The following is a 23,072-nucleotide window of genomic DNA, read 5'->3' on the forward strand; positions in this document are numbered from 1 at the left end:
GTACAGATGTTATTGTGATTGCAGGTGATAGAACCTCCCGTGCACTTTCCTTGCCACTGCGAGGTTTTGATCGCTTTGTCGTACACAAAGCACTACAGGTTTTGGGCGAAAGCTGTTACTAAGCAGCGGTCCTTTCTGATGAGAAGAAAATTGCTACTTGCTCCATGGAGGCTTCACGGCATGTCAAATTCTTCGTGTGTGATCGGTTCAGGGCGTTCTCACTCCCACACACTGTTTTGTTTGGTGGTAGGCAATGATCAAGAAGTCGCTTCAACAGTGCCATGGTTGGTGACTGTGAATAATATGAGTGTTGAAGGCAGTGTGTATTTTAGTGTATTGCACATTTGTGCGTGCATGTATTGTATATGTAATTTTGGGGTGCCTATTCAAAATGTTTACAATACTGTTCAAAGTTTAGGGTCAGAATATGTTTATTTTCAGGATTCTTTGATGAGTAGATAGTTCAAAACAGCTGTAATTTTTATAAATTTAAAGCAGATTTTATTTAGCTGTATAAAAATGAGATATAAACTACCAGTCAAAAGTTTTTGAACAGTAAGATTTGTAAAGTTTTATAAAGAATTCCCTTCTGCTCACCTGCATTTATTTAAACCAAAATACAGCAAAAGCAGTAATATTGTGAATATTTTTACTATTTAAATAGCTGCTTTCTATTTAAATATATTTTAAAATGTAATTTATTTCTGTGATCAAATCAAAAAAATTTTTAGCATCATTACTCCAGTCTTGTGTGACACATTTATTTCGCAAAGATGCTTTAAATTGATCAAAAGTGAGGATAAAGACATTTATAATGTTACAAAAGATTTCTATTTCACGTATGTGTTCTTCTGAACTTTCTATTCGTCGAAGAAATCTGAAAAAATTCTACTCAGCTGTTTTCTGTATAATAATAATAATAATAATTGTTTTTTGAGCAGCAAGAATGAATTCTGAAGGATCAAATGACTCAGCTTTGAAATCACAGGAATAAATTACATTTTAAAATATATTCAAATAGAAAACAGGTATTTTAAATAATAAAAATATTTCAAAATTGTACTGTTTTTGCTGTACTTAGGATCAAATAAATGCAGGCTCTTTAAAAACATTAAAAATCTTACTGTTCAAAAACTTTTGACTGATAGTGTAGAAATAAAATTTGATATTATTCAGATATTTAAATATTTTATTTATTTTTTACAAGTTCTGTGACATTTCTGACATGCTTTCCTTGCGATCTGCCATATATCCATCTCAAATGAAGTAGTAGTGAAATCAGTCACAATACTGAACAAAGTCACAATAGTGAAACCAGTGACAAATCCCACCTCCCCTCTGTTGCTGTGGACTGCTTGAGGGTGAGGTATAAGTAGGATAATCACACCTTTCTTCTCCTCCATGGATCTTTATTTCTCTCGAAGCCTTGTCCCCGAGTCAGACCCCTGGGGGCCTTCCTCACTGGCCTGCAGGAAGTGTGATAAGATGCCTTGTCACCACGAGGTGTAGAAACCACTGGGTCCTAATTGTTGCCTCCTCCAGGGTCAGATTGCATGTCTATCCTCTATATCTCCTCCATCATGCTAGATCTGAAAGAAGAAGCTGAATGCATAATGGCTTTGTCCTTCAGGAAGAGGATGGGGATGCTTTTTTGTTATGTGTTGCCGTTGTTTTTCCCCTTTCTAAGTGCAGACAGACTCTGTGTAAGCTTCCCCACTGTTTTAGTTCAGTGATATTTGATGGTTATTATTGATATTTTTCTAGCTGTGCAACCACTTTGAGGAGGAATGAGGTTCACTCCTAAAGGGGTAATAGTGGGTTTGGCTATTATAGGTCATTGGAGACTAGTGGTAAAGTAGTTTAGACACTGGTTTGAACCCTGTTGCCTGATGTTTTGGTTTTGTTTACATGCTTTCTATCCTTCACCTTTTCACCTTTTTGGTTGGAATATTTTTTATGTTTTTTTAGAAGCTATTTTTCAAATAAAGGTTTAAGGTTTGGTTTGTATTTGTTTTGAGCATGATAAATACATAAACAGGGCTGTTAAAGGGGACATCGGATGCAAAATTAATTTTAACATGGTGTTTGCATATAAATGTGTCCTAGCAGTTTGTGGACACAACCACCCTATAATAATAAAAATTAATTCACTTCCTTTTTTTAATCCTCAAGAAACCCAACATGCTTAATTATCAAGCAGTTTTGATTTTCTGAGCAATACGACATCATACTGCTCAAGCCCCGCCCACAACTGCTGACGGACTGTCCCGTATTTGCATATTTCCGCCCTCTGTCCACCATTTTCTCCACACTCGAGCAGCTGTAGCGACAACAGTGTCTTGTAAGCAATGCAGGCGTTTTGTATTTGTAGTTGTAGAGTCTTTATTTTCTCCGACATTTTCAGAGCCACAGAAGAGAGGGGCGGGGTGAGCAGAGCTCATTTTCATTTAAAGAGCTATGCACCGAAACAGGTTGCTGTCAACACGGCTGTGGTAAAAATGGTGTTGTTTTCCACGACAATTGGGAAATTATATCCAAAATATGTTGCAGACATTTCATGAAGACCCTAAAGAATCATACCAACTTGTGGAAAATTGGAATCCGATGTTAAATGATTATGGAGCATTTGACTTTTAAAACGAATTAACTTAGTTGACAAATTTCAGTAGTTGCCTTTTGTAGTCTTTGCACTCATTTTAGTTGCATTCTGGAGTTCTGATAAATATATTTTAGCTAATTAATTTTGAATTATTTATGAATATTTGAATTTTATGCTTAGCCCTGCCCCTCAATCTGCTCTCCAACTGCCCCTACAACTTAAACGCTTATACCCCCAGCTGGAGAGCAGGGATTACAGCTGCGTAGTGGCACCCAAAGCTGGTGGTGAGCCTCCACCCATTACACTCCTTTCCCCTCTTAGATTTATTTACACAAAGCCAGCTGCCGTGTGATATTGGCTCAACAGAAATATTACTTCCCCCCTGTCAGATTTCATCGACATGCATTATTGACAGACTGGCATATGGGCCCGGTGGAGCAGAAGTGCTCCCTCTGAAAATGGCTGAGTCTGGGCCAGCTTTTTTTTTAAAATGAGATCACACTAAGAGCCGTTTAAATGTGTTGCCTAGCTACAAAGCCCATAAGAACACATCAGTAATAGTGGAAGTGTTTGATTTCCGCCCTACAGCCTTTAACGTGTTATATATAACCCATATGTGAATAGACTGTTAGCTTTGGTGCTCAAATACTTATACATACTTTGCTGCTAGAATTACATGTATGTTTAATCTGTAGCTGGGGGATGAGGAAACAACTGTGTAAATTTAGACTAGAAGTACCAAAGCTTTTATCCTGTGTTATTAAAGCAAAAAGCCACGAGAGGCTGTGCATTAAATTGATTTTAGCGTAAAGGAGAAGTCCACTTCCAAACAAAAATTTACAGATAATTTACTCACCCCTTGTTATCCAAGATGTTCATTTCTTTCTTTCTTCAGTCAATGAGAAATTATGCTTTTTGAGAAAAACATTTCAGGAATTTTCTCCATATAGTGGACTTCAATAATGCCCCAAAGTTTAAACTTCCAAAATGCAGTTTCAATGCAGCTTCAAAAGGCTTTAAACGATCGCAGCTGAGGAAGAAGGGTCTTACCTATCGAAACAATCAGTCATTTTCGAAACAAATTCAATTTATATACTTTTTAACCTCAAACGCTTGTCTTGTCTCGTCTTGTCTCTGCGATGCGCATATATAGTCTGTGTAATCCGGGTCAATACAGTTAGGGTATGTTTTTAAAACTCCTGTCTTGTTTTCTTCTTCAGTGTCAAAATCATCCTACATCGCTGTTTTACCTTTTTTTTTGTAAAGGACATTTGATTTCCTTGCATGTTCACTTTGTAAACACTGGGTCGGTACTTCTGCAGCGATGTAGGACGATTTTGAAGTTGGGGAAGAAAACAACTTGGGAGTTTTTCGACATACTGTCTTGACCATAGTTCACGCAGACTTAGACAAGACGTAATACAATTAATAAATCCAAACATTATTAAATCCAAACAGGTTCAGTTATGTTTATATATTTATGGAAACATGCTTTAGACTGCATACTGAACATTTGTGTATGCTTTTGTTTGCTTGCTCGTTTATTCAAAGCTTTATCTCTCATAGACCTGATGGTGTTTACATCAGTGCTTCATCCTGCATTTGAAAGAGTCCTGGGAGATCCTAGGAAATTATTGATGACAGAGCAGTGTTGGGATTGATTGTTAAGTGGGCAAATTTGTCTTGCATGAATTCGCTCCATTAGCCAGCTCATTCACCATCTGGCCCGGGGCGGGAGCGGGCTGCCGGGGGGCGTGTGAAGCCTGGCATAAGGACTGGGCGTCCTCACCAGCTTCACCCATTCAGCCCTAAGGGGAACCCAGTCTGACCTGTGGATTGGCCCATTTTTTACCTCCTCCTGAGAGGTCACAAGAGGGACACGCAAAATGTAGCACTCTGTTCAATAATGCAGGTCGTCCATCTGGTTCTGGTGATTTATTTTCGGTTAAGATGTCACAGTTCTGTTCTGCAGATGTACCGATTTTGACTTCACACTTTCGCCTAGTGCCAGGCACCTGTGAAAATCCTGTGAGGGGGAAGCAATGCACAGATGCTACCTGATGTTGTACCTCCTGTGTACAGTATATCATCTGAAAATAATGTTTTGACAGACTTTTCTCTATGTAATCAAATTCATTACTCAATAAATTAAACTGAGCCTTGTGTTCTGTCACATTTGACTCAGATTTAGCTGTTTCAGGGCTCTACGCTTACTTTTATATTTAGGAGCACTTGTGCTCCTAACTTAAAACTTTAGGACCACAGTCAAATTTTTAGGTGCATGTTTTAATCAATAATCAAAACTTATCCTTCCCATTATGAGGTGATATTTGACTCCTTAGAGTGATTTAAAGGGAAATTTTATTTTTACCTTTGTAATTTTTCTAACTTTATTAAAACTGTCATCTTTTATGTCAGATTTTTTAAAAATTATTTTTTAAGCTTTTTCAAATTTTTAATTAAAACAACAGAATAAGAACAAGTAGAATAAGAATAAGTTACCAATCAAATGAAATCAGTATTAAAATTAATTTTTACTAAAAAAAGAACACAAAAGTGTCTTGTAGGTGTATTTTGATGTTTAATGAGGCTCAGAGGTGGCATGAGTGCAATTAAATTCATAAATTTATGTTGAGATTATTGTTTTAAATATAAAACTTTGAATATAGAAATATTAAATGATTTAAATAACTGAAAAGATAATTTTAAAACAAAATCTGGTGGCAAGTCATAGATTACTGAATCATTCATTCATTTGATTCATTCACACTTCTGATTAATTCAGGAATAAAGCAAGTGACTGTCTTTATAAATGGGAAATTGAAGCATTGACTCACTACATTCATTTAAAAACGCACGTTCATTCATAAACGAAACACCGCTGTGTTTGAACAGAGATCCACAGCGGCTCAGTTGTGACTTGTTTTAGACTATTTTTGATGACAAAATAGAGCAAAATCAGGCAATAGTGTTACAGTCAGGCAGTGTTAGTCACTTAATATTAACTTTGTGTTTGTTTAACTGTTGTATTGAAACAAAATCTCATTTACAAACTCCCTTAAAAATCATTAAAAGCTGTCACTCATCTTATTTCATCGCATTCCCACAAAGTTTCATTATAATCAACAAAGCTCTCTACATTGCACAATGAATCTCTTATTTACACTCTATCTGCACCTTGTTTATGAAACGGTCAGAAAGCAGGGTCAGAAAGCTCTCAGATTTCATCAAAAATATCTTTTTTGTTGTGTTCTGAAGATAAATGAAGGTCTTATGAGTTTGGAAAGACATGAGGGTGAGTAATTAATGTCAGAATTTTTATTATTTGGTTGAACTATTCTTTTAACTCATTAGTCTCTCAAGACCCTTGCCTGTACCCAAATTTGTATTCACAGTAAACTAATTCATAGGCATCTAATGAGACACAGCATACACAATCTGGAATTTAATTTAATCGAAACGACTGAGTAAATTTAATCAGCCTTGTTCATAATTTCATGTCTTGCATATTTGGTTTGTGGCCTTAGTGTGACCCCTGTCTTTGGCAGACCAGTTTCCCAGCAAGGTGCATTAGCAAACGCCACAGCATCACACTCCACTGTAATTCACACTTAGCTCACAGAGCAAACACACACCTACTGACATCATTGGTCACTTACCCTTCGCTTTTCAGAGTATGCACACACAATACTGAATGTGTGGTTACGCAGGACCCATTTTGACATCTAACCTCCAAACACATACAGGACCCTCAGGGTTCCCAGTTGGCCAGGTCACATGCCAGAGGCCGTTCAGCTTAGTGTCACTCTCAGTCATGTGTGTAATATGTGAGTGTGGCACCCAAGAGGCTTATGGGGGATTGGGTTGTGATGTGGTCAGCCCCTGCCGGGCATGAAGGGGCAGCGCTGTGGAAACAGAGACAGAGAAGAGCAGAGTTCAACAGTCATATTTAGAGCTTGTCCTCGAGATACATGTACGGTCCTGTTCTCTGTGTGCATCTCGCATTTTCTCTCTTTCTCTGCTGCTCACTGATCTGACATCTCTGGGCTGCGGATACCCGCTATTAAACACACAGAAGAGCTCTTGAAGAATAATTGAATGTGTTTACAGTGTTTTGCCCATCTGACACTGGAGTTTAAGCTGTTAATTCTGCCGGTTAAAGGGCTCCAGTGCCGCCCGTGTGCCGAGCCGGCTGATTGTAATGTGTTTAGAGACGAACAGACGGTCTGTCATAAATTGCATCAGTGATTTATAGAGGCGGCCATGAGAGGGTCAGTGTTCTCTGTACTCAGGAGCTGGTGTTTGTCTGTGTTCGAGCGAAAATGTCTGACGTGCATCAGATTGAGAGCTAATGGCTCTGATCCAAATCTTGACGAGATGCCTGGCTGTCTGCTGTCTTAATAGGCTGCTACCTTCAAAAACACTGTGTTCTGTTGTCTTCCATACATTAGCGAGACCTCAGTGAAATTTTATTTCGTAGTTCCTTTGTCGATAGTGTAATGATGCATTAAACACCACTTACTTCACTTACTTCCAAACCAAGCAGCTTTGTATTGGTAAAAACAGTAAGTTATCGTTTTTAAAAGTTTAACAAAATTAATGCAAAATTTCTAATCCCATGGATTCTTATTAAAATGGCATGCAATTTCACTGTAAAATGTAAATGTGACGACGCCTTAAAGGGAGCCCTGTGTATTAAGACTTATATGGCTTAATATAACAAATTTGATGTCTCTTACTGAAATATGTAGTAGAAAAAGCATGAAAAAATATGTTTTTAAAAAATTTTAAATCGTTTTATATATATTTTGGACTATAGGGGGCACCGTTATTTCAATTAAGTAAAATGGTTAGTATGTTTACATCCTGCCAGGATGGCATCTAGCGTTTCTTGTCTCTGCCGTTTGCAAGCTCTTTCAGTAGCTATGGTCTACTAAGAGCCTCAAAGGCATCAGGGCTTAAGTGGAGAGAACAAAGATGCGGGTCTTTAGGAAGTTTTATTCGTCCACAGGCATCTTTCATTTTTCCCCCTCTTCTTATCGCTAGGAGAGCAATGAAGACTTGCTTTGCTTCTTTTGTTGTCCGTTAACTGAAAATTGCAACCAAACAGTGCACAATGTGGCATTGTATCAGTATTTTTATTTTATTTTTTATTTTTATTAAGTTGTGTATTCAGAGTTGAGTTGAGGTAAAAAAGCAACAGGTAGCGCCAGTAGCTCACCGAGTGCAACCATGTTACCTCAACGAAATAATGACGCCCCTATAGTCCAAAATATGTATAAAACAATATGGATTTTTTAAATAACATAAATCTTTCAGGGGTTTTCTACTACATTTTTCAATAAGACACATTATTTATGTTATATTAAGCCATACAAGTCTTAATACCCAGGGTTCCCCATTAGTCACATAACTGCACATTACACATTAAATACCTGAACATCAGCTGGCTGTGTGGCCAGTTCGTATCCTGCTGTTTAGTACGTGATGTTAGACAACATCCTGATTTATACCGGCTATTTGCACAGCAAGATTTGACTTTGGCTCACAGTGGACCCATTTCACATTTCTTGAGGTTCTTAGAACCAGAAGTGATCATGGAATGGAAACTACAGCAAATATATTTTTTACATTCCCATTTGCTGCAATAGCAAAGAATAAATTAATGACAGCATATCTATGACTTCCAAAAATAGACAGTTAATAACTGTCAAAACGCATCATCACAGTCTTGCTAAACTAACACAATAGTATAATAAAATTCATAGTACACACAAAACAATTAGAGAAATAGTCTATTTTAACTATATTTTTAATATGGAAAAAATACATGTAAAATATGTCAGTGTTGTCTTAGATTTTGGTCAAAACAAGGAGTCAGTTTCGGTGCCTATTCTTTGAAAGAGAGTATATTGTGTAAGTGAATCTTTCTTTTTGGACTAACATGCAACATGGACACACAGTACTATCTGACAGATGGGTTATTCTGTGAAATCGGTGTCTTTTGTGTCCCATAGATTTAATATAACAACTAATAAACGTGCAAATTAAAAACAATACTAAGTATGCTTTCATCAATAGTACATTAAAAAAGGCTATTAGATATTATTTTAAATAAATAGCATTTATGCTGGTAAGGGTAAGGTTTTTGGCCTGTCTCTCACTATGATTTTTCTTTTTCAGCAGGATTTTTAATTTACAAAATGAAGGCAACATTATATAAAAATCAAATTTGCATACTTTTGTAAATATAGTCTCATTGTTAAGCAATGTTTTTGGCATAAGTATGCATTTTTTTATGCATTTTCTATAAAATATAAATCATTTTATTGGTGTTCCCTGATTTCATGTCAGCCCTGTTACCCTCATCAAAAAACCCTTGTAAAAGACTGTACATTCAAGTGACATCATTTCTAGGAGGTTACATCATCTCTCAATCAGGATTTCAACACTTAAAACATAAGCTTGTTTCTCTCACTCCTCTATAATGTTCTATTTTTGATGATTTATGAGGCTTGACTGAGGAAGCCATCATGCAACGTCAATGCTGTTACCATTTTTAAAATGTAAATTTAAACAATTATTTCTTACATTTAATATGATCTTTATCTACAAGTAAAATCCTTTCAAAGTGTACAATATGTGCTTTTGTGAACTTGGCTGTTAGCTAGAAATGAACGAATTTGTTTGAAATCGTCAAACCTGTTACTGTCAACCTGTTACTTTTTAAAGTAACAGGTTTTGATGTGGGTAACACGAATGACATTGATTATGTTTGACCCTGTTTTTAAATATTGTCTGTGTAAAATTCAAACATTTTAAAGGTCACCCTCGGTATATTATTGAGCTAATGCCTATGCCATCCAGCAGATGAGTTCTAATTAAACTATAGTATCTAGTAACGCTTTGTTGGTAAAAGGGTTGACAAAAATACCAAAACATGAGATAGAAAAATAGTCATAAAATAATAAAGTACATAGCCTGAGATGGCACAATACAATTTCTTGTCATTTTAAGGTGTCTTCATTTTGTGGCTGTATAAAAAATATTGATTAAACTTATTTTAGTTTTCAATTTTTCCAAGTGGAAAAGGCACCAATTTCGTGGAATGACCCAGATATTACCGAAAGCCTCCTGATTTTTTCCAAAAGTGAATCTTACCACAGGCGGCTATTTTAGTCTGAACATTTAGAGGCGTTCTCTACCTGTCAGTCATTTTGAGCAGCCAGGTTAGCTGACATTGGGTTTGGAGGACAGGAGTTTGTAGAGATGGGCGGTCTAATTCAGTGGCGGAGGTTAGTGAAGCAGTTAACATCCCTTTTAGCACCTTTAAAACAAGGTAAATAACAGTAATTTGTTTACTTTATAGCAGATGCTCTTTACTGTAGTGTTTTGAGGACCCACTTACAGCTCAGTCGACTCCACACAACAAAATGATGGCTTGTTTACAGAGAATGTCTTGAATTAAGTATATTTTCCTCACCAGCTTTTTGTTTTAACCATAAGTAAACTTGCATATTTCACGAAATATGATATGAAAACAAGTCTTATTTTACATAAGTTGCTTTTCATATAAATTGTTCTTGTTTTAAAGATATCTCGATGTTTTTTAAAAAACGAAAAAGAGAAGAAAGGAAAAACAACCACATGAACCTTTTGCTCAGGTCTTCCGCCTGGCTCATTTTTTAGCAGCATCCTCCCTCACTTCAGCTGAGCTCATGCATTCAGTATTGTAAGATTATCTACGTTTCTCAATCCCCGCAAGCAGAGGCATCCGATACACAATATGTGCTCTAGATTTAACTGGAGGCCATTTTACTTCCATGGCTGAAGATTTGTAAGTGTATTAGTCACACTCGGGTTGTAGATCTGCGCCTCTTCCCAAGACTATTCACTCTGCGAGGCCGCTCGGGGGTGATTGTGTTTTCCAGTAATGTGTTGGATAATCCGAATGCTGGAGTTATGTTGAGGATGTGTGCCAGGGCCAGGACACCGGTGCATGGAGCAGATCTGGCCACGACAGACTCGACTGGGCTCTGTCTGGCCAGCATGCTGCAGATGGCTAATGTAGGCCGCCACTCCTAATGAGTTACCACAAAGGAAGCCCCTTTCTCAGCATGTACTTTCTCTCTCTCGCTCACTCTTTCTCTCCTCCTTCTCCTCTCTTCCTTAAGCAGATTAATTAGCAGCACTTTCGCTTATCGGCCAAGAAAGTGCTCTCACTAAGTCCTTGGGGAGATCTCACCAGGGAGGCGCAGTCGCTGCCCAGCTTTTCTGCACTTTACTTTGTGTCTGTATGCCTGTGTGAGAGTGTGTGTTTGTGTGGGTGTTCTGTGTATTTAGACAATATTGAGACTCTAATGTGAATATGCATTGTTCAACAATATTTGTGCAAGTATACCATAAATTTAGACATCAGAATGGTGCAGCTTTCTAAAATTTGTGGATTTTTTGGGCTTGCATCTTCAGTGATATTCACTGTAAAAACACCTTCATCTTTAGGAGGCAACTTTTTATCAATAGCCAGTGCTTGCCCAGTTATAATACGTTCAGTTGAAGCTTTGGGAATTCGAAGACACCTTACACAACAAATAATACTATTTGTTCTGGTAGATCTGGTAGAACTGCTTTTAGCCATTATGCTCCAAAATCAGTAAACTTTTCCAGATTAAAATGCGACAAGCTTCAAGCATTCAGATTTTCAAAAATATGGTGAAAATCTTGGTGAAAGTTAGCTTTTTATTAATAATGATAATAATTATATTTATTTCCACTACTTTGAGTTGTATTTTATGTGTAAAAGGTTCTATGTAAATTAAATATATAATAGAATTAAAATCATCATCATTATTGTTATTACAGTATGTCATTGTCTTGCTGTAGTTATTTATTTATTTTTGCCTGTGAGACAGATTTATTTATGAAAGGTGCTGTAGAATTTAAATGCATTATATAATTTTATTATTATTATTATTATAATAATTATTATTATTATACACTGCCGTTCAAAGGTTGGAGATATGTTAGATTTTTAAAATATTTTTTTTAAATAAGTCTCATGCTCATCAAAGTTCCATTTATTTGATCAAAAAATCACTGCAATATGCTAATTTATTATCAATGTTAAAAGCAGTTGTGCTGTTTAATATGTTTTTTGAAACCTGTGATTTTTTTTTTCAGGATTCTTTGAATAAAGAGTAAAAAAGAACAGCATTTTTCGAAATAGAAATCTTTTCTAACAATATAAGTCTTTACTGTTTTTATGAATTCAACACATCCTTGCTGAATAGAAGTATTAATTTCTTTTAAACAAAGAAATTTTATCTCCAAGATATCAGTAATGATGATGAAAATTCAGCTTTGCATCATAGGAATAAATTCTGTTTTAAAGTATATTACAATGGAAAACCACTATTTTTAAATTGCAATAATATTTCACAATTTTTTTCCATATACCCCCAGGGTCGCATTGGCACTGGTGGCTTGGGCCCGTGATCGCTGCTTGCAGCTATTTTTATTTTTAATTTTTTTGTATTTTTAATCAAATAAACGCAGCTTTGATGAGCAGAAAAGTCTTCTTTAAAAAACACTACAAATCTTACTGATCCCAAACTTTTGAATGGCAGTGTACATGAATATATTCATGTTTATTTTTTACTTAAAGGGATAGTTCACCCAAAAATGACAAAAAAAGAATTCTCGTAGCTAATGAAATTATGGTTGAACCACTGATGTCACATGGACTATTTTAACAATGTCCTTACTACCTTTCTGGGCCTTAAGCGTGGTAGTTGCATTGCTGTCTATGCAGAGTCAGAAAGCTCTCAGGTTTAATCAAAAATATCTTAATTTGTGTTCTGAAGATGAACAAAGGTCTTACGCGTTTGGAATGACATGAGGATAAGTAATTAATGACAGAATTTTCATTTTTGGATGAACTATCCCTTTAAATAACTTTCTTCACTGTTTACACCAGACTAACATGAACCCGGATCAAGGTCATTCTCATTTCAGAAAGTTCCCTTATTCCCCTCTCCCCTTCCCCCATCAAACTAATTAATGTTTTATACTGGTCTCTTTAATATTAGCCCAAAATAGTGCTTGTGTTTGATGTTTAAATCCAGTCGCCGGGAAGTGTAAGCTAAGCATTTCATCAGCGCCACAGGGCTTCTTTAGCCCCAGTAGTGCAGGTCTCAGTGTGAATCTATTGCTTTAGATATGCCTCAGTAATCTGCTGTGGGGTGGGAGTAAAGAGGGGGCAGGAAGTATGCTTCATATTTTCATATTTTTAAAAGGAAAATTAGGCCGTTATGAGCTCTTGAGCTCTTATGCCAATGTGTAAGCTGCTCTGAAGAAAGCTGAGGCCACTGACGATTCACTAAATACGTATTTTACCTTTCTGCCTTGCTTTCTCTAGACTCCGCCCCTTAATATCATCCGCTCCTAAGAAGAAGAGGACAGCAGCCACACCGGTAGGTTGAATATTGTTAATATGTTAATAAGTTTGTTTTACATTGGACATCAAATGGTAATCGAACATTACTAAAATGTATTTTTATGATACAAAAATGTTTTCAAATGTTAATACACTACCAGTCAAAAGTTTTTGAACAGTAAGATTTTTAATGTTAAAACTTTTGACTGGTAGTGTATGCCCAACAATATGCAAAATTAAGTTTTATAAATTAATCCTTAGTATTATTTTAAATGTTTGGTGATGGCAGCACAAACCTTGGTTATTCTGGTAGCGACCAATTTGATAGAAACTACTGCCCTGGACATTTAAAACAAATATATGGCAAGAATTTTTTATCCTGTACTGGACTATGCACCTCATTTCATAACCCAAGATCTAATGTGATTACTGAATGGCATCTCGTGGTCTGTTTTCTTGTTGACCTAATGAACAATATTTCATGAATATCAGCTTAGCAGAGGTCGAATCAAATTCACTTGACTAACCCTACTTGACTTCAGTGGTAACTCCATCACAATAATCAAAAACTTCATAGCTAAATGTCACGGCAGTAAATAGCGAACCAGCATATTTCACAATACAGGGTAAATATGGCATATACATTTAATTGAAAGTCAATATTTGTGATAATGTCCAAGCCACAAAATTTGATGGACTGCCTCTGTGCTGGCTAGTGTCTCTCTTCAAAATAGTCAGGCTTGAATGAGCAGCAATGTGGCCCGAAGGCAACCATACTGATGTGCATGTACAAATAGACAAAATAGCTGTTGTTGGGGAAAAATCACGCACAAAATGATTGCAGAGGTCAAATTTGCTCTCGCAATGAAGCCCCCTGCTGTCTCATCCAGGTTGCTGCCAAGATAAATTGAAATAAATCAGTGTTATATAAGGTATTGTGCCTTTCTCAGAGAGATTCAGAGGAGACTCATTCTTAAGAAAGAAACATTAGCCGTTCTCTTTTTTTCCCACAAAACAAGAACAAGCAGAGCATGCATGCAGTGCTTGAGACATGCATAAAGGGTCTTAGTTCAGATGTTGTAAGGAGCTGTAGAAGTATAAGTGCTGGAATATTATCTTTTATCTTTTTCTTAATTCTCTTCTTCCTAATGAGATCATTAATGCCCTAGCCCAGATTCTCTAGCCACTAGGCCTCTGCTTGTCTCTGTGATCCCAGCCCGGGTTGCTCACTCTGGGTGTAACCCAAAGGTGAGCTGCAGGGCGTCTTCTAGGCGTTTGCCAAGCTTGGCAGCCCCTATTACAAGAACCCCGCTGCTGCTGTTTCGCCTTTACTGGCACTGCCTGAAGAGCGGCCTCACGGTACAGCGGCAAGTCTGTGTTATAATTACCACTGAGACTTTCATGCTCTTCTTCCGTTTTTCACAACATGATAATTGATTTAGGCCTCTGCTTCCCCTGAGCTGTACTTCCTTACACAGATGCCTGCTGGGAAATGTAGCCCTGATTCACTTGGGCTTGTTCTTTTGGATTTAATCTCAGTTTTTTCCTTGACTGTGTAGAATCACTATTTTTAGTTTTTTTCTTTTTATTGGACAGATAGTAGAGGATAACAAGGAAATTGTTATGGAGAAGAGAAGGGGAGGGGAATCACCACACGTTGCAGGCCAGAGTCACAACTGGAGCACATGAGCAACATACGCTCCAACATGTTAATGCTCATGGGCACAATGATTCGACATGTCAGATGCACTAATGCTAGCCACTACTCTATGGTGCACAGTAAGAATCAGTATTGAGCATTATTATGGAAAATATTTGTGAAAAAGGTATCAGGATTTGCTGCAGGCAAGATTCAAACCTGCATTTTCCATTTGAGCACCATGAATCAACATGTCAGATGCATAAATGCTAGCCACTACAGTGTGGTACAGAGTAAGAATCATTATTAAGCAATATTATGGAAAATTATTGTGAAAAAGGGATTGGGATTTTGTTGCAGGCCAGATTCAAACCTGCATTTCTCACATGAGCAGCATGACTCAACATTTCAGATGCAGTAGACTATGGTGCAGAGTAAAATATTTGTGAAAAAGGGATCTGAATTTGTTGCAGGCCTTGTGACTCAACATGTCAGATGCACTAATGCTAGCCACTACACCATGGTGCAGAGTAAGAATCAGTATTGAGCATGGAAAATATTTGTGAAAAAGTGATCAGGATTTGTTGCAGGCCAGATTCAAACCTGCATTTCCCATACAAGCGCCATGATTCAACATGTCAGCTGCTCGTATGCTAGCCACTACACCATGGTGCAGAGTAAGAATCAGTATTGAGCATGGAAAATATTTGTGCAAAAGTGATCAGGATTTGTTGCAGGCCAGATTCAAACCTGCATTTCCCATACAAGCACCATGGTTCAACATGTCAGCTGCTCGTATGCTAGCCACTACAATATGGTGCTGACTAAACATAGCGTTTAAATTAATATGGAAATTTTTCAGGATAAAGCAGGGAAATAGGATCTGGACTTGTTGCAGGCCAGATTCAAACCTGCATTTCCCACATGAGCACCATGATTCAACATGTTAGATGCACATATGCTAGTTACTACACTATGGTGCTGACTAAAAATAACATTTAAATTAATATGGAAATTATTCAGGATGAAGTAGAGAAATGGGATAAGGACTTGCAGGCCAGATTTAATATGTTAGATGCACATATTGTATTTTAGCCACTACATTATGGTGTTGACTAAGAATTTGTTTTTTTAACATTATTTTGGAAATTATTTGAGAGAACCTGTTGCAGGCCAGATTTAAACCTGCATTTCCCACATGAGCACCATGATTCAACGTCATCAGATGCACATATGCTAGCCACTACACTATGGTGCTGACTAAAAATAGCATTTCCCTACTTTATCCTGCATAACTTCCATATTAATTTAAATTTAAATTAATATGGAAGCTATGCAAGATAAAGTAGGGAAATGTGATTGGGACTTGTTGCAGGCCAGATTCAAACCTGCATTACCCCTATGAGCAGCATGATTTAATGTGTTAGGTGTGCATATTTTACCCACTACACTATGGTGTTGACTAAGAATTAGTTTTTTGAACATTATTGTGGAAATTATTTGGAAGACACAGGAAATGGGCTCAGAACTTGTTGCAGGCCAGATTCAAACCTGCATTTCCCAGATGAGCACCATGATTCAACATGTTAAATACATGTATACTAGCCACTAATAATAATATGGAAAGTATTCAGGATAAAGCAGGGAAATGTGATTGGGTCTTGTTGCAGGCCAGATTCAAACCTGCATTTCCCACATGGGCACCATGATTTAACATATCAGAAGCATATTTGCTAGCCACCATACTATGATGCTAACTAAGAATCAGTATATTAGACATTATTATGGAAATTATTTGGAGCAAATAGGATCAGGACTTGTTGCAGGCCAGATTTAAATCTACATTACCCACATGAGCAGCACAATTCAATGCATTAGATGCACACTTTGCCACTGCACTTCTGTATTGAACATTATGAAGACAATTAGACAGATTGAGGGATCAAAACACATTGCAGACAAAAATGCGAACCGGCATCACTAACATAAGCACGATTTATATCCGACTGTAAAATTTCATTTTATTGTTCTAAAACATTATTTATTTCAGGTCTCTCCCAGCAGTGCCATGATGTTGCCCCCTGCAGCCCCAGAGCCCCCTCCGGCCCCCACCCCTCCTCCCGTCTTGGAAAGTGGGCCTGTGGCATATGAGGAACCCGCTGAGGAAGAAGAGGACAATGAGGAAGAGGCGGAGGAGTCTTGCATTAGCGCCATGGAGCTGATAGGTGGAAACGGTCAGTATGTCACAGCCAATTGTAGCCGTGTCACTGACAAGGATAATGAAGTCACGGCTCAAGGGTTCAATGATCAAGAGTTTCCTAGATTAGTTCCAAGGTCTGGCTCTTCATTTTGACAAATTGCATAATGCTAAGTGGGCTGTAACTCTTCAGCATTCATGACAGACTGCATTTGAAGTGTTTATCATCTTGATAAACTGCTCCTATCGCTTCTCCTCTGCAAGTCGTACATCTACAAATAGTTGCTTGTCACAGTAGTGTCCTAAAAGCAGTCTACCAATATAATTTCTAATCTTTACCGTTCTCTTTTTTCAACATTTATCCATAAACAACAGAATTCATTACAACATTTCTCTTTACAGACTACGGATGTGAAGCTGAAGATGAGGAGGTGTTTTAGACTGAACCCCATCGTCTGTTCCCTGAACTTCTTCTTATCCTCCTATCCACTTCTATTACTCCATATAGTGAGGAGAGGAGAATTTAAAGCACATTTGAGACACCTATAATATGCTGCACATCTACGAAAGGTCATTCTCTCTCACAGTGCATTATATGACTGGTTAAACTGCAGCATCTGTGTGATGAATGAGCTACAATGGCAGAAGGTGGCTGGCAGCTTCAGACTGAAGAACATAAAACAATTTTAGCACTTTGCTGGAGTTGCCACTAAAAAGTTCAAGAGACAGGAAGCACTGACGAAGTTTCCTGAGTGTCTCAGAGAATTTGTTTTTACAGGTGCAGGATTTGAACTTGTTGGTAAGGGTATTTATGTCTGCTCAGCTTGCTAATAATATTGAAAGCATTTTGAGACAATGTAATAGCCATTTGTTGAACATTTACACTTGTACAACACTGATTGTAAATATGTTGTAGGAAGCTGTGAAATTGTCACTTTTAGTGTTTTAGCTATTTTATGTCTGTGTATATGTACATAATAACAGTATTTTGTTAGGTGCACTGTTATATTTCTTAATTCCATGAAAAAGTAAATGTTGGATTATGATAAGTGTTAATGTGTTGTATACCAATGTTATGACCCTCATCTTTTTTTATTGAATATTCATCAGGTGTAGATTTCTGAATACATTACACTATTATAATGTAAGGTAATAAATTGATACGAAGATGTTTTATGAAGATTTTATGGTGTTGCATTCTTTTTGATGATTCAATGCCCTCATCCCCATTGTAATTGAGTGGAAAATAGGGCTGTCGTGATAGCGGACTATTCACTACATGATTATCGTGGCCTCACAAATTCACAATAACGATATCTCGTGATAGCTACAGAAATCTTGAAATGTTAAATAGTAATAATACATACACTACCAGTCAAGGTTTTTAATGTTTTTAAAGACCTCTCTTCTGCTCACTAAGCCTGCTTTTATTTGACCTAATGTGCAGCAAAAGCAGCAAAATAAATAAATTTTGAAATATTTTTACTATTTAAAATAACAGTTTTCTATTTGAATATATTTTAAAATGTAATTTATTCCTGTGATCAAAGCTACATTTTCAGCATCATTACTTCAGGCCTTAGTGATCACATGATCCTCCAGAAATCATTCTAATACACTGATTTGCTGTTCAAGAAACCCTTTTTTATTAGATATTATAGAAATTAATATTAAGTTAAAAATAAATATAATTTATTTAGCAAGGATACTTTAAATTGTTAAAAAGTGATAATAAAGACATTTTTAACATTACAAAAGATTTATATTTCAGATGAATGCAGTTCTTCTGAACTTTCTATGAATCATGAATCGAAAAAAATCGACTTTTTTCAACATAATAAAAATGTTTTTTGAATAGCAAATCAGAATATTAGAATGATTCCTAAAGTATCATGCGAATGGAGTAAAACTTAAGCTAAAAAATCACAGGAATAAAATACATTATTTAAATAGAAAACTGTTGTATTTTCGCTGTAATTTGGATCATATAAATGCAGGCTTGGTGAGCAGAAGAAACTTCTTTAAAAAAAACAGTCTCACTGTTCAAAAACTTTTGACTGGTAGTGTAAATCATGCTATCAGTCCAATTAAACTTTATTTATTTATTCTTTCTTTTTATTTTTCATTTTAGAATTTTTTGGACCAATAAATCACACCATTGCACGAAAAGGAACTACACTAAAAAGAAGAGACCAAAAAATGCTAACCGTTTTTAGTTTAGCACAGTGTCAAAGACAATTTAAGAGAATAACATAATATTTTCACTTCAAACATCACATTTAGCAATTCAGACTTGCGTTATAGTGTCAATCGAGTGTTTCAAATAACTTAATTCTGTGAACTGATTCTTATTGTATACAATGATAAAGGATTAGCACTGCATTATAAATATGAATTACCCATATGAAAATACCTGAGATGGCATATAAACCATATAATCACTATAATCGCTGATCCTCATTCTTATGTTTCATCATACAAAACATTTCTTTCTGTATTTTGTTCAGCTGCTTTATCCATATAATGAATTAGTTCTATTACTAGTATGAGTTATACTTCTGGACTTTCTGTGCGTGGGCGCCCTGCAGTGTCAAATATGAATTAAACAATCACACGTGAGAGTTTAACGCTCCATAATGGCGCTGACGCTGAATTAGTGTGTGTCATGTTACCGAATGTGGACTATTCATTTTCAAATATCGCCAACACAGATATATTGCGACAATTAACACTATACTGATATATTTAATATCACGATTATAGTCAATACTGGTATACTGCGAACAAAAAGAACTGCAGTCTTCAAAAATTCCCCTTTTGTGTTCCACGAGTTTAGAACGAGTTTCTTCATACTGTAATTATGTTTTTTATTTTTTATTTCTTTTCATATTTTTCATTTTAAGCAACTACTGTACAGTTCTTTACAGCAGAGATTACTAAAGGTTTTTGTCTACTGAAATCCTTTGACATTTACTTGAAGTATTCGCTAAGGTTTTTAGTGAATAATATGAGGTTTTAAGATTTTAAGTTAGTGTTTTCATAAGGCCTCATCAAATGGTAATATTGGCGGCACTGAAAGTAAACAATGCCACTGAACCGAACGAAACTCGCATATTTTGCTGATTTTTGCTGCTGAAAATGGCCAATTATTGTCAAGTTTTGGGCTGTACTAATCAGTCGGCCCAGGAAAAAACATTTGGAGTACTATAGACTGCCAAAAGTTACAACAAATCAAGGAGAAAAATGCAAAAAACTGAGGAACAAAAGGCGTTTGTGGTTGGCCAAGTTGAACTAGGATTTCCATGGCAAGAATCTTGATAACATTTGTGTTTGTTCTTATCATTTCCAGTCAGGTAGGTGAAATATCAGGCTAATATCTTAAATAATACTGCTTGTATGTATCTTTAGCACATATTAACTTTAGTTTGTCGAAATATTGCACCTTTTCCTGCTTACTAAGTTCTTCTCCATATGATTTCCACACTTCCACACATTCAGGTTTAGACAGCATAAATTAGCAGAACAACATTTTCAGTAGTACATTAACCATGCAATCTATGCTGTTGTTTTCATCCAAGTATAGCCAATAGGGCCGTGCATCCGGGTGTCTGACCAAACCGTGATGTAATTGCAAACCCTCTGTTGGAAAATTCATTTGCATGTTTGTGGTTTTCTTTTGCTTAAGCAGCACTGTAAAAAAAAAAAAAGCAGCACTGTAAAAAAACGGCAGCTGTGGTTACCAGAGTTTTACTGTAAAAGTTACAGTAGCAACGTTTAACATTTTATGGTTTTCACTTAAATTTACAGGTAAATACTGTAATTTCATTAACTGATATAATGTTAATTTACCAACTTATTGAAGTACTGAAATCTGTTTTGTACCTTTGTAATACACTGATAACCACCAAAAGCAGGTGGTGATGAGAAAGTGGCATGATGAACGAAAGCTCATCGCAAACAGCTTTTAAATATTAACATACATAGAAGATGCACAGTGTCATTCACACAATCACTAAACACCATCATGGTAACACACATGAAACTGAAATAATGCAATAAACATTAATTTAACAACATTAGATGTAACATACAACCCTATTGTACAAAACTAAGTAAAAACTAAGAAGAAAGAGTTATTTCAACAAAAAAAACATCAAATAAAAAAATGTAACACAGGGAATTCTGGGAATGTCAATTTATGGTTATTCACTGTAAATTTTACAGTCTTTTACTGTTAACCATTTAACATGTTTTTACTGTAGCATTTTTACAGTTTTTTACTGTTAAATTCACCGGCATTTTTTACAGTGAGGTAAACCAGTAAAATATTTAAGCTTTTTTTTTTTTTTTTTTTGCTGTGTAAACCTTTAGATTTTGTATTTCAAAATTGTTTATTTATTGTCATTTTTATGGTTTATTTATTAGCTTTTCATTAACTCAAAAACCACCTGCAGTTCCCTCACAAACCCCAGTTTGGCGAACCACAGCATGCTGCACATCCACACAGACTTACTTCCCACATGCTGCACGTCTACAATACAATTGCTAATGTCTTATATCAGATTTGTTCAGGAGTCATGGTCAAGGTGGTTTTAGACTTCGATTCATCAGTGCTTCCCGAATTTCATTAGAAGAACTGAGCTTAATGTCTCTGTGCGACTATGATCCGAGCATTCGAGAACCGCAAAAGCTGAAACATACAAAACCGGTTTTCATTTGTGAGTACTGTAATAGCTAATGATATAGATTTTTTATGAGTCTGCGGTCAGACGAATGCGTCAGGCTTTGCCTGTGGCTCATATATCCTGAAAGAGCTCATCAGCAGATAGCTCATTAGAACGAAAGCCTCCAAAGAGATCCAGTTGAACCATTTACCCCTAAATAACCATCAGCCTCTCTGTGTGAAAAGCAGTATTCACACACGGCTGCTACCTGGAGGTTTGAGATGTGTTTGCTTTCGAGAGTACGGAGAAACTGCAGCCCATTTAACCCGCTCTGCTGATCAGACTGAAGGGTAACAAGACACTATAATGGTCTGCTTCTGCAGTTCTGCAGCCTGTCACTCACATCTGATTTGATTTGTCCACAGATGCAGGCTCAGGGTGCCCTTATACTTCAACTGTATCGGGTTCAGTTCTTCAAAGCATTGTGTTCAAATTGCTTCCCACTCTGTCTGGCTGCAGACCTGCTCTGGTTTCAGTCGAGCTGGTATATTAATCACACGGTCCTCTCGGAGCAAGGTCAACATTGTGATTTTAACATCCCGTAGATGACCGCAAGGTATTGCTGGACTGTGTTTTATAATTACCAGGCCAAACTGAAGTTAGTTATGTTTCCATGCAGCTTGTTAAGGAGAGTAATGCTCATTACCTTTCTTGTTACTCTTTTTAGACAATGTGCTTGAAGGATGCTGATGAAGGAGAGATGTGAGCGATCTGTTGAACAGCAGGTAGGGTATTTTGACTTTGGCCATTAAACAACAGGAAACCACCCACAACTAGTATGATGGTGATGTGCATTTTCTACATTACATTTCTTGTAGGTTTGACTTTGTCCCTAGGTTCGTAAAAATGAACACGTAATGTATTTTGTCTACCTAAAAATGTAGCTCCACCTCAAAAGATGATTTATGTAAATTTGAGTACCCAATGTGTATTTAATTAGGGGTGGACTCAGTTTTGGTGGATGATACGTCAGTTTTACTGACACCTAGTGGTTTGGGTGTATCAACATGCAAAAGTTTTCCATTTGCAATATGGGAATACCCTTTTCTTAGTCATTTTAGGTTAGGGTTCATTTATTTTGTAGGGCCCTGTGATTTCCGCAATGCAGAAAACACGAACAGAATCCGGTCATAAAAATGGAATTTACAGTATAACAGGGAATGTACCGTAATTTACCAAATAAATCGAAAGTAGATCAGTACACTTAAATCAAAATGCAACATGCACTAGTGTCTGTGAACAAAGCCACAAAAATTCTATTTAAATATGAATCCTGCATGTTTTGCATGTCTCTGTGTGAATGAATGGCGCAGACATGGGGTTTTCGTTTACACACATACTGAAGCATATGATGCTCTCTGTGTTTTCAGCCTCTGCCGCCTCAGTATATGAGTACATGAACACAAACGCAATCTCTACAACTGCTCTGAAAGTCACTTTCATAAGCATTTTACCTTTTTTTTTTTAGAAAAAAACAA

The 23,072-nt window shown here is 36.5% G+C and overlaps 1 protein-coding gene across 1 annotated transcript in view; it reads left to right on the forward strand.

The window, feature by feature from the left end:
• The window catches only part of brf1b (BRF1 RNA polymerase III transcription initiation factor subunit b), a 77,032-nt gene extending 58,997 nt beyond the window's left edge, over nt 1–18,035 (forward strand). Inside the window, exons 17-19 of the mRNA XM_051138049.1 lie at nt 13,017–13,071; nt 16,724–16,907; nt 17,273–18,035. Of these exons, the coding sequence (XP_050994006.1) occupies nt 13,017–13,071; nt 16,724–16,907; nt 17,273–17,310 (277 nt within the window). The 3' untranslated portion in view covers nt 17,311–18,035. The remainder of the gene's footprint in view (nt 1–13,016; nt 13,072–16,723; nt 16,908–17,272) is intronic.
• The last annotated feature ends 5,037 nt before the right edge of the window (nt 18,036–23,072 follow it).

This window comes from Labeo rohita, chromosome 20 (assembly GCF_022985175.1).
Source record: "Labeo rohita strain BAU-BD-2019 chromosome 20, IGBB_LRoh.1.0, whole genome shotgun sequence".
In the NCBI taxonomy this organism is placed as follows: domain Eukaryota; kingdom Metazoa; phylum Chordata; class Actinopteri; order Cypriniformes; family Cyprinidae; genus Labeo; species Labeo rohita.